We start from the raw sequence: 12259 nt of genomic DNA on the forward strand, positions 1-12259 counted from the left end.
TCTTTTATTGTTTTTTTCTACGTTTTCTTGCGGCCTCTTAATTACTCCAATCAATCATTTGTTAGATATACTTACTCCGATCAATCATTTGTTCGATATATTTACTCTAATCATCGTTTGTTATTATTAACAAATGGTTAGTTAGTTTGTGTCAATTGGGTACCATCAATAGCCCAAAGCCGATTCATCCAAATTTTCGCAACCCATCCCATACTTTCTCCAAAAAAGAGCACAAAGCCGATTCATCCAAATTTTCGCAACCCATCCTTTACTTTCTCCAAAAAAGTTCTTAACATGTGATGCATTAAAAAAAAAACATCTAGTTAAAACTGAAATACCTTGAATATCTTTAAAGATGACAAAACTAAAAGAACTAAAGCAAATATTTTTATATGTAACCAGTGGCGTAGCTTAGTTGATACCCGGGGGTGCACCCCCCTAATATTTCGGTTAAAAGTGTAAAATTTCCGATTTTTCGTCGAAAATTTTTAAATTATAAAGGATCCCTCCCAAACCTAGCGGGACTTTTGGTCAAGCTCCGCCACTATATGTAACCAACATAAGAAAGAGATAAGTAATGTATTTCATTTTTTAACAAGTAAAAACATGATATTTAACCTGGTTATGCAAACTCATTATAAGATAAACAAAATTTGAAAATACAATCACACACACAAGTCTACAAGCAAAGCCTCACTCTTCGCTCTTCTCTCTCTTCACCTGTTAACACACTACTCTCCTCTGCCAAACACCTCCTGTATGCTACAAACCCCTTTGCATATCTTTCTACTTTGTCACCAAACTCGCCATTTTCGCTATCTAGCGAGCAATATTGTGTCGTTGGTTCAATCCGACCACTTGATTGCAGAATGCGGTATGACAAATCCCCATAACCACTCAAACTACGCGTCCTAGGACACTCGGGTGCTAAAGTAGGCATTGAGTTCCATGGTAATGTTGTAGACACCGGTCTGGTGGAGCCCGCAACAAAAACCGTCTTCCCAAAAAGCTTTAGACTTTGGGTCGAACTCGGGGACATGTTATCATGATTTGATCTTGACAAATCATGAAAAGCAGCCCCTTTCTTTAAGGGAACCGACACTTTACGAGGATAAGGGCGTGTTGGTTTCCTCTTCGCCCGAGGAGGGGGGATCTCAATGGGTCCCCCCTCTGTTCCTTGGCTCGACTCGCGAACCACTTTGGAAAAAAACTTTTGAGCATGACTTCTTATTTGAACCGCGGTTCTGTTGCCCACATGTTCTGTAAATCAATCAAGATTATAAACCATAAACTTGTTTTAACTTGTAAGACATGAATCAAGTTGGGCATTTCGCATACCTTCGATCTGTCGCCATGATCGTCCGTACAACTTTAGAGCTTCAAGAAACCTTTTGTGCTCTTCTTGGGTCCATTTTTCCCTTTGTTTTGTGATCGTGTACGGTTTTCGAGCCTGTTTGACATCAAAAGTCGAAACCAAAATGAATATTACAGTCTAGTTTGGCTGGTTTGAACATTAATTTTGGGGTTGAATCTCCCTTTCTTTCCTTTTGACGACCTTTTGGTTGCTAAGGATGTTCATGGTCCGGTTCAACCGGTTATGACAGTTACCAATAAAGTTTTCCCTTTGTTTGCATTAGGGGTCCATTTTCCCCTCCTTTGTTTGCTAGGGTGTTTTAACGGTCCAGTACGGCCGGTTTTGAGTTTTGATGGTGGTTTTGGGTTGAACCGGTAACCACGACTTTAGAAAAATATAAACCGAACCGGGTGGGTTGGTTGGGCAAGCCGATCCGGCCGGTTTTCACAAATTTACGGTTTCGTGGTCTAAATCAACAAAAATCTTTGTTTTTTCATATAAACATAATTATGTATTAATTTAAAAAATTTGACAAAAGATACTTTAGGAATATAAAGTTTATATATAAAATATACATATAACTAAATATTATTGTAATAAAAAAATTAAGAGACTATTTGTTTAGCTCCTAATGGAGGGTTCTTAACGGCAAAGGCGTAAACTGTTAAAACCAAACCGTAAACCAGAAAGTAAATATATACCTTTAGAGCATAGTCTTCTCCAGCCAATAACCGATCTTCGAGTCGACCGTTATTACCCGAACGTGAACCATCTCTTTGATCCTGTGTTTAACATGAAGATATCAACATCAAGAAGATTCAAGGGTAATGTGCATTCACTTTAAGTCAAACTTAACGAACACGGTCAAAATTATGAGAATCCGGAAGAACAATCATATCCATAGTCAAAATCAACAAAATTCGTTCAAAGAATCTAGTACTTACCACAACCATGATGGATCCGATCCGACCCGAAATTTAAACTCAACCGGAGATAACAAAGATCCGAACTATAATACCCAAAAGCACCAAACAAACAGAGCTCCGATCACCGGAAATTAAACAGAAACCGGGTTTAAGCTGGCGGAGACAGGCGGCGATGACGGCAACCGAGAGTCGGTACAGCCGGGAAACTTTGAGAGAGAAATAGCGGACTTTTGTGAAGTTTAAGGATACTAAAATAATGTTTTTTTTAGAAACTAAAGTGCAAAAAGGGCAAAGACAGAGTGACACGTCAGACTGGAATTAATATTTAATTATCTTGGGACAACTGGGTGGGAGATTTGTGGCTGAAAAGACCAGAGTGATGGAACGACGTCGGTTTGATCGACAGTTGTGTTTAGTTTTGGTGGGACAAAACACTGCATATATAAGATTTTGTAAGATATAAAATATTTTTATTTGGACATTTGGGTGACTGTATGATGATACTTTTGTTTGAGATTATTCGGATGGCATTTGGTTAGTTTGGGTGGCGTTTGGTTGGTTTTGTGGAACAAGGGTATCTCTTATAGTGTTTGGATGTTATAATTTTATGGTAAAATTGTGTTAAAGAACTTGATAAATCTCATATTCGATTCGATTCAAGAACACAATAGATGTAAATTTGAATTAAGTTGTTTGGTACTATACAAGAATCTTTGTAGAGTCGGACTTGCATCGAATGGTTTTATGAAGATTGACAAAGCCGAGTGAGACAATGCGGGAGTAAAGTTACCCAGGGGCGGACCTAGCATATAAGAAGGGGCAACCTCCGCTACGGCTTGGCGCTCCGGCGGTAGTGTAAAATTAATGTAAATTTTGGAAAAATTTGACGTTTTTACGATTTCGCTACGGCTTTTTTATAAAACGTTACGGCTTGACGGATTTTCTAGATCCGCCACTGAAGTTACCCTTATTGGTTTTTGAAGCCATTGAATTAAAAAAGACACAACGGAGAAGTAGACAAAATGAACTCTCTCTTTTTAGAAGAAAATACGTTGGCCGGTCGATTTCTTTCATAATTCAAAGATCTTTAGACAACTCTAAGTATAAATAAACAAAAATAAGAACATAAGATTTGCTCTCAAGTGTGGCTGAGTTGGTTGTTGGATACAAGACACATTATCAAAAGAATGTCATTGTCACTTTTTTCCTCTAGCCGCTCCCTTTTCTCTACCAAAACACATCAATCTTTCAAAATACATTCACATCTGCAACACGCTAAGATCAGGTGACCAAAAAAATCCCATGCATAAAGAAATTCCACGAGAGGTCAATTAAATCTGACACCTTATCCTTAAATAGGATAAAATGCCAAGCTATTAGGACATGACGGGTAATATTATCCACTCTCCAAAATTAAATACACGATGAACACCAAGACTCTAGACATCAGGACGATCAATGGTCCTAACATCATAGAATAACTTGGCGAGATAATATCCCTCTCGCCCAAAGTATATATGGGGCTGAATACCATAGGTCTACACATCGAAACTATGGCTGGTCTGGACATCCAAACGATAGTTGGTTTGGACACCATCAAGTAACCCAATGGAAACATACAAGAAGTTAGGATCACTTAGTGTGTGCCTCAAAGCGACAACCGAGCCGGAAGATGAAGAGACAAGCCACGCAAGTCGAAATGTAAGCAAAATGGTAAAATGCCAATCTAGTCCGGACAACGCCTGCCCGGTCCATCATTTAATCCTCACATAGAGATGGTGATCTTGTTTAAGGGATTCTTCTTTCAAATATATTTTTTTATTCTTACGAATTCTCAACTGCTTATGATGATTGCAATTCCTTTTTGTTTATAAATAGTAGACGATCCAGCACGTTGCGGTGGAAATTTAGCCAGTATTGGTTTGGTTCATTATGGTATCAACACTTGTTATAATAACCGAAAGAGAAAACCTAAAAACTAAAGTTGTGATATACCCAAAAAGATACCGACATTTGTTTTACATGGATCGAAAGCTATAATATCGTACCGGTATGATAACAACATTCGTATAGATTAAACTCGTGATATGTGGGTGTGTTTAATTTTTTTCTCGATATTGCGTTATAAATTTTATTTGAAAAAGAGTCGTATTCAAAATAACAGTAAGATGACGAACCGAGTCGGTATAGTAATATTTACAATGGTTTTATCACACAAAAGTTGTATGATGTAGATGTAACGCTAAAAAATAAAGTCGTGTTTTACATCGATCGAAAATCATAAAAACAAATACTAATAACGGTTCTGATAGCGCCGATACCGGTCTAGATGTTGTTGGTCAGTACCGACTCAGTTCTTCACCATATCATCATTTTGAATACGACTTCGTTTTAAATAAATCTTTGAATACAACTTTGTTTTAAATAAAATTTATTTCGAAATGTAGAGATATAAATTTAACGCAGCCGTGTATTTAGTTTTTATAAAAAAACAAACGAACGAAAGTTATAAGAAAAAAACAAAACTATACGGTTAAAAACATATATTATTTATAGTATAAAATATGTAATAAAAACTTACAAAAATGTCAAAGTTACTATTCACGCAAGTTGGCAACTATTCACGCAAGTTGTATTTCGAGTAATATTATTTGCACATTACTATTTTGAAGCCACATGTCTCTTTTATGTCCACATCCACAACTTTGCCTTTACTTTGTTTCTCTCTCTAACAACGTAAGAGGACTTAGTCTCAAAGGTTCAGTTACTCAAATCACACTTCTCAATCACCAATTCAACAACCGAATTTCATTGTGTTTGAAGTGATCAGCACACGGCCACATCGAATGTCGATAGTTACCAGTTGGTGATCTCAGCATCACATTTTATTCTTTTGACATAGAACCCTAAGTCTTGATTTCTTGATTCTTTACAACAAGATTTTAATTGGGTGTTTAGGACTAAGATTCAGAGCAACATGTAGCATCACATAGATCGAGATGGTAAGTATCATCTCCCACTAGACTCATAATCTTTTTGCTATGCAATATCAAGTGGTTACATTGTTTGATACTTTTGAGTGCATATTGAGTAATACATTTGTAGCAATGAAGAGTCAATTTATTAGAACCCTTTACACCCAATAGGTTCAAACAAGCTAACTGTGAGGCTAACTGGGTATCGCCACCCACAGTCGCGACCTCAATCGACGACATTCTCACCGATACCTGAGGATCCCGCCCTTCGTTTACTGTTTCCATCATGGTGATACAATGAAAGCTCTCGATGTTCTGGGCCAGGTCTTGTCCACTCGCAATGTAGATGGCGGAGACATTGTTGTTTGCATGCGCGCTAAACCCACCTAGCACACCTACCATAACGGATCCAGTTAGGTTCTTCAATATGTTTAGTTCGACCAACACAACTGCATTTGCTTTTAGAACGCTCTTTATTACGTTTTCGTGTATGATTGCCTCACATACTACAGATTTACCACGTCCATCAATCCAGTTAACCGCTGGAGGTTTCTTGTCGGAACAATAGTTTCCCAAGATGCGAATAGCGTCCATGTCGGGGATTTCGGTTTGGAGATAATCTAAAACGAGTTGAATCCCAATATGGAGGCGTCTAAAGGTAAACCATGTAGCGACTTGCCAGTAACTAACTGTAGCGCTTCTCTCCTAATAAACACAGCCCGCCAATAGTTCCCAAGCTTCGATTCTAGCAAGTAGGACGACGTTGTCCTCGGGTTAAACGGGTCGTTTCAACCCGTGAAGACACGTTTTGTTTCACGCTAATACTGACATAACCAGGGGCGGACCTAGAGGTTACCGGGGGGTAACCTCCGCTACGGCTTGGCTCGGAAAAATTTGACGTTTTTAGTGTAAATTTTGGAAAAATTTGATGTTTTTTCGATTTCGTTACGGCTTATTTATAAAACGTTACGGCTTGGCGTGAATCCTAGATCCGCCACTGAACATAACTTAATGTTAGGCTTCATGAAAAAAAATATAAATCCTTGGCTAACAGTATTTACAACAAGTAAAATTACACAATTACCCTTCTATTTTCTATTCAAGCCACATATATAACATTTCTTATCTTCTTCTCTTACCATAGCCACATTAAGAGCGGTAGGGGTTCAAAGAAAAAAAAAAGGTGTAAAAGAACACAACAAAAGTGTCAACAATGGCTTCTGAAAAAGTTCCTACATACTAACTCTTAACCTATTTTCTACCTAGATTTCAGATCAAGTTATTTTACAAGGGTATTTAAAAAAATATGTATTTATAAGGGTGAAGGGGGTGCTCACCTAATAGGTGAGTCCCCTCTCTTACGCCAAACCAATCCCCGTGTGCCACGTCAACTCCCCTCTTAAACTCCCCTAAGGGGGTACGGGGCACCTTCGGGATGCCTAATCGGGGAGGGGTTTTACCGAATTGGGGTGTGCCGCCAATAAGGCGGTGGGTGAAATCGGTGGGTGAAATGGGGGTGGATGCACCGAAGAGAGGGGAGGAGAGAGAGAGGAGAGAGGGAGACTTGGTCCAATCACAAGCTTTCCTTTTTTTTTTTTTTTTTTTTTTTAAAAAAAAAAACCCAATTCACCTAATAGGGGAGTGGCGCCATCAAATTGGGGTGTTAGGGGAGTTTAAGAGGGGAGTTGACGTGGCACACGGGGATTGGTTTGGCGTAAGAGAGGGGACTCACCTATTAGGTGAGCACCCCCTTCACCCTAACACCCCCATTTGATGGCGCCACTCCCCTCTTAACTCCCCTTATTTTTTTATTCAAAAAAAAAAAAAAAAAAACAAAGAAAAGCTTTGATTGGTTGAAAGTGGGCTGGCCCCACCACCTTTCCCCTCTCCTCATCGTTCAACGTGCAAATTCAAGCGGTAACCCCACACCCAAAAGCTACCCCGATTCGGGACCCCGCGGGGATGGCGGCGGTGTTCCCGATCGGGGAAAGCCTTCACCGAACCGCTCCCCGATTGCGCCCCGTACACCCTAAATTAACCATGAATTGAGCCCTGTTGTTTCAGAACCAGTTTCTCAAAATGTCAATCTAAGCATAGGCTAGGTTAAAAAAACGCATTTGAAGCGTAAGTCAACCTAAGGGTGAAGGGGGTGCTCACCTAATAGGTGAGTCCCCTCTCTTACGCCCAACCAATCCCCGTGTGCCACGTCAAGTCCCCTCTTAAACTCCCCTAACACCCCAATTTGACGGCGCCACTCCCCTCTTAGGTGAATTGGTTTTTTTTTTTAAAAAAAAAAAAAAAAAAAAAAGGAAATCATTGATTGGACAAGCCCCTTCTCTCTCCTCCCTCTCTCTTCGGTGAGCCACCACCGGGAACACACTCTCTCTCTTGGTCACCGCCTTGATGGCGGCACCTTCACTAATCAGCAAGCAGGTCACCGATTTGGTTCCCCGCATACGCCCCCTTCACCCTAAGGTGTTTCAGACTAAAAAAGGTAAGAGGTGTTTTGAAGCGAAAAAAAAAGGACACGGAAATAGGCATGTAGTGCAGCCTTGCCGCGCGCCTTTTGTATGAGAAGATTTTATGCATCTACATGTTATACATATAGCCTTTTAGGTTGTATAAAGAAATACTTTGTATATATTAAACTATGTGTATTGCTTATTTATGTCTAAATTTTGAGTAACTAATGCTACAAACCTATGAAAACTAATAAATAAATATATAAACAAATTGCAACTCGGGTACGAAAAGGGCTGAGATTTTGTGCTTTCCACATTGTGCCTTGGTTTTAAACCCTTCACTAGATTAATACTCACATAACTTATTACACAAACCTCACTAACCAAGCTCTTTACCATCCCAGATGACAGCAACACTTCAAAGAAGGGACGCGGGGGACGCAGGGAATGATACGGACGTCGAACACCTTTTGTACAGTTGCCAATTAGGAAAAAAATGCAACTCTAGGCTGTAGTTCAACAAGCCATGTCGTCAAGGAAATTGTCTTTTGCGCAACTTATGTAACTAACATGCTTAGTGTTGGTAACCTAAGTTGCAACTATAACACATGTACAAACCTGGACACAAACTTTTGGAGATAGCTAATCTATCTAACCTAATGGATGTAACTCAATAACAACTAGCTTACTTTTCTAGTTGTAATATATATTACATAATTTGCAACAGTAGAGAATCTACACCTCGTGAAATGTGAAGTGCTTCATAATATCTAAACATACCAGCTACAAGTAAAACAAAGAAAGATTAAGGATGTTATTAATGCAATCATTCTTAATTAGGATTGTTCACGAGCTAAACTGATTTGAGGTAGGGTTAGTTTGAGTTCAACTTAAATTTTAAATGAGCCAGCTCGACTTGAATTTGCATAACCTGGCTGAAGTTTGAGATCTAACTCACTCGGTTTAGATTATAAACCGAGCCGATTTCAAAATTTTCTTGAGATTTTTTCTATGAAATTCGAGCGATTAGCTGTTTTAAGGGCCTTTTTTCCGAATTGTGATAGCGACTCGACCTAAGCATTGGAGCTGGGCCATCCGGCCTGTTCTAACAGTAAGCTTGACCTGCTTTTTTGTTTCTCGCCCCACCATACTATCGGCCCATTCTTTCTTTCTTTCTAATTAGGCAATTACCAATTCTCTTTTGTAATGGACAATTAAAATATAAAAATTGTTCTTAAAATTTTCAGATAAATATAAAAGTGTATAGATCTAAAAAGTTAAGCCGATATATGTATTTATATCAGTTTGTAATAACATCTTATAGCTTTAATTGATAAAACAAGAGGTGTATCACTTAAATTTATGTAAATAATTTATATTATCATTCATTTCCTTTTTATATTGAACAAATTTATGTAAATAATTTATATTATCATTTATTTCCTTTTTATATTGAAATAAGTTTCTTATAATTTGTCTTTAGCCGTATCACTTAAATTTATGTAAATAATGAAATAAGTTTCTTATAATTTGTCTTTAGCCGTATCACTTAAATTTATGTAAATAATTTTATATTAGGCTGGAGGGTGTGGGAGTCGTCCTCAGCCCGTCCTGCTTCGTCGCCGCACCTCCGCCCATTCCCCCCCCCCCCCCCCACTGGCGTCGTCCCAAACGTCTACACCTGGACCGCCAGAAGTTGAAGATGCTCCACTACAAGACAAAACATACTCACATACACCTATACATACAATATATACATATATTTTAGGCCCATCCTCCATTTCCTTACCTCCATCCTTTTTGTCCCATCCTCACACCCGATCTACGTGGCGCTTACGTGACGGATCATCCTCCAAGAATGGGTAATCATCATACCGCATAGCCTTATCAAAACATCTCATTGACATGATTAAATGGATCTAAGATTACATTTTAGGATTTTAACCTGTTTATAACATATATAAATTACATATATACTAGGTTATGGCCCCGTGTGTTACACGGGTTGATTAATGAAAATGATATTATTTATTATTTGTAAATAGTTATTATTTTTAATCTACTCTTGATAGTTTTGATTGAACATACATGATAAATTCATAAATTGTCATTAATAACATTGAATTTCACGGGACAAACCTCTAAGGGTGGAGAGAGTGGTCAATCACTGGTGAGTGTTTAAGTTATTTTCTAGCCAAGAATATCATGTCATGTCAAGTCCCCACTTCACTCCCCATTTTACACTCAATCACTAGCCATGGTCAAATACATGGAGAGTGGTAAATAATTAAAAGATGTGATTGGTTGAAAGGGGTTAGGGCCCACCATTCACCCCTTTCTCCCACCTCTCTTCTTTACCAATTCGGTGAGTAGTCACCGCCCACACCACCTCTCTCCTACTCCCCCATCACCACTCAATCACTGACAATGGTTCCCCAATCAGGAAACCCCCCTCCCAGCTTCACTCACCGAGACCACTCCCTCCACCCTAATAACATTGAATTTCATGGGATAAATCTCCTAAAATTATAATATAAAAAACAAATTCATCAAAATTCACACCAACAAAACTTACGAAAAGTTGAAATAAAGAAAGGAATATTGTATTTTAATAATCCCAACTATTCGTCATTGGCTGCTAATAGTTCCCATTTCAAAAATAACCACTGGTTGTCCCAACTATTAACATATTGGCTTCCAATGGACACTAACTAATTGAACCCTAATGTTGTTAGTCTCTGATCGCCGAAAAAACGTTTTTAGCCAGAAAAAAAGTTTCTAAAGGTCCGATCTAAGGTTACAAAAAGGTTTGGGATGAAAATTTGAGTTTTCCGGCTAAAAACTTGAGTTTTCCTGACAAAAAGAAGTTTTCGGCGATGAAAGAATTTACGGTGACCTCAATAATTGGGGCTTTTAGTAGAAAAAGGTTCCGAAAGTAAGTGATAAGGTTACAAAGAGGTTTGGGACAAAAAAATTGAGTTTTCCGGCCAAAAAGGAGTTTTCCGGCCAAAAACGCTTTTCCTACGACCGGAGACTAACGGCGTTAAGGTTCTATTAGCCAGGGTCCATTGGAGGCCAATATGTTAATAGCTGAGACTACCAGTGGTTATTTTTTTAAGTTGGGACTGTTGGCAGCCAACGACGAATAGTTAAGATGATTGAAATCCAATATTCTCTAAAGAAACATGCAACTATTTTGATTCTTTTTTACTCACTTTTACTACTGAAGGGGTAAGGTCCCAAAAATCCCACAAAGATATGGGACCATACCACCAAACCGACCTTTCAACCTTTCTAACCTTGTGCGGCCGCGCATTGGTCTTGCAGAAGGAAAAAAGAAACTAACGAGCGATAGTCGCGCGCCCAAAGGGAAAACTGAACCCTTGCGCCGCCTTCCATTTAACAAAGGGTCAAAAACCCTGAGACCAAAATGTCCACCCAAATATCCAGACTTGGATATTATTTTACCCAGACTTGGGATCTGTCCAGCTGTGTGCACACTGTAAGGTGTCACACCAGATTACAGCAGTAATCTTCTAGAAGAAATACGATCGTGCACCACCCAGACGGTTATAACCGTCTGGACACGTGTCATCATCACAAACATTCCTGAAATCACAACGATAACATGTGATTGAAGAATGATCTCCACTTGGATCACTTTCCACGTGGCAATTCCCTAGCCATAGGATCAGGTCATGATCCGTGTGCATTCACGTCTGATCAAGGCAAACTAACAAAGATTAAAAGAAACGTAACGGAAGGAAAAATAACCACTACGGCGTTAGCATCTTCCGTCATCTTTTCAATAACAGATTTTCCCTCCCAAAACTCTCGGTTATAAATAGGAGAATTCTTCAGGTAAAAATTCAGATCCAATTTCACTACTCAAATACCTTTATCTTCTCCATTCAAATACTTATTCTCACACCGGAGTCGGGTCAAGGAGAGAACCCTTTTTCTCCCCTTGACGAGGCTAACGGTGCTCTGTTTTGCAGAATTACCAGAGAAGGAGTTCCACTTCCACTGAACCAATTGAGAGAGAACTAACCTTTTATGCAGATTCAAACCCCCTGGTTCAATTGATTCTGATCTGTTGAACCAGTGTTTCTTCATTGGCGCCCACCGTTTTCTCAGTTTTTCTAGTTCCTATCTCGTTTCGGTTCAGTTCATCTCATTTTTCTGTTTTTGCATATGGCAGAAAATTCATCTTCTCACCGACGGTCTGGTCCTCGACCAAATGTCGGAAACAATTTACCAGTCGAAGGGATGGTGGAAGAGGCCTCAGACGATAATGAGGTTCAATCTAATCGAGCAAATGACCCTGTTACTCCAGGGATATTTCCCACAAATCCCGCCCAATCAATTCTACCACCGGGGGAAACTCCGATATCATGGTATGTCCGGTCACAAGGAGCATTAAATGCAGTGTATACACAATTGTGTGCTCAAACCGCTCCCGTAACACAATCGCGAAGGCCGGGATCTAGAGCTCATGCTTCCCAACGAGAAGAATCAACGAATGATGGAACGAACAGCTAT

General features: G+C 39.1%; 2 protein-coding genes across 2 annotated transcripts; both read right to left on the reverse strand.

The window, feature by feature from the left end:
- Positions 1 to 568: 568 nt before the first annotated feature.
- LOC110896573 (protein REVEILLE 1) lies at positions 569 to 2657 on the reverse strand. Its single transcript, XM_022143839.2, has 4 exons — positions 2299 to 2657; positions 2056 to 2136; positions 1339 to 1450; positions 569 to 1260 (listed from the first exon to the last, which is right to left on the reverse strand). The coding sequence occupies exons 1-4, from the start codon at positions 2305 to 2307 to the stop codon at positions 680 to 682; spliced, it is 783 nt and encodes a 260-aa protein (XP_021999531.1). The 5' UTR covers positions 2308 to 2657; the 3' UTR covers positions 569 to 679.
- A 2583-nt stretch (positions 2658 to 5240) lies between these two features.
- Positions 5241 to 11833, reverse strand: LOC110892686 (3-hydroxy-3-methylglutaryl-coenzyme A reductase 2). Its single transcript, XM_022139837.1, has 3 exons — positions 11699 to 11833; positions 10187 to 10237; positions 5241 to 5960 (listed from the first exon to the last, which is right to left on the reverse strand). The coding sequence occupies exons 1-3, from the start codon at positions 11831 to 11833 to the stop codon at positions 5241 to 5243; spliced, it is 906 nt and encodes a 301-aa protein (XP_021995529.1).
- Positions 11834 to 12259: the final 426 nt, after the last annotated feature.

Source organism: Helianthus annuus, chromosome 7, assembly GCF_002127325.2.
Source record: "Helianthus annuus cultivar XRQ/B chromosome 7, HanXRQr2.0-SUNRISE, whole genome shotgun sequence".
Classification (NCBI taxonomy): domain Eukaryota; kingdom Viridiplantae; phylum Streptophyta; class Magnoliopsida; order Asterales; family Asteraceae; genus Helianthus; species Helianthus annuus.

Bases quoted from the DNA above. Each gene is read 5' to 3' on its own strand.
- LOC110896573 (XM_022143839.2), bottom strand. The intron at 1,451-2,055 runs GTATATATTTAC...GATGTCAAACAG, and splicing joins GAGAAGACTATGCTCTAAAG to GCTCGAAAACCGTACACGAT. The intron at 1,261-1,338 runs GTATGCGAAATG...ATTGATTTACAG, and splicing joins ATCATGGCGACAGATCGAAG to AACATGTGGGCAACAGAACC.
- LOC110892686 (XM_022139837.1), bottom strand. From the start codon at position 11,833: ATGAAGAAACACTGGTTCAACAGATCAGAATCAATTGAACCAGGGGGT. The intron at 10,238-11,698 runs GTTAGCCTCGTC...TTATAATTTTAG, and splicing joins ATTCTGCAAAACAGAGCACC to GAGATTTATCCCATGAAATT. The intron at 5,961-10,186 runs GTGAGTGAAGCT...TGTGTTTATTAG, and splicing joins GGGTGGAGGGAGTGGTCTCG to GAGAGAAGCGCTACAGTTAG.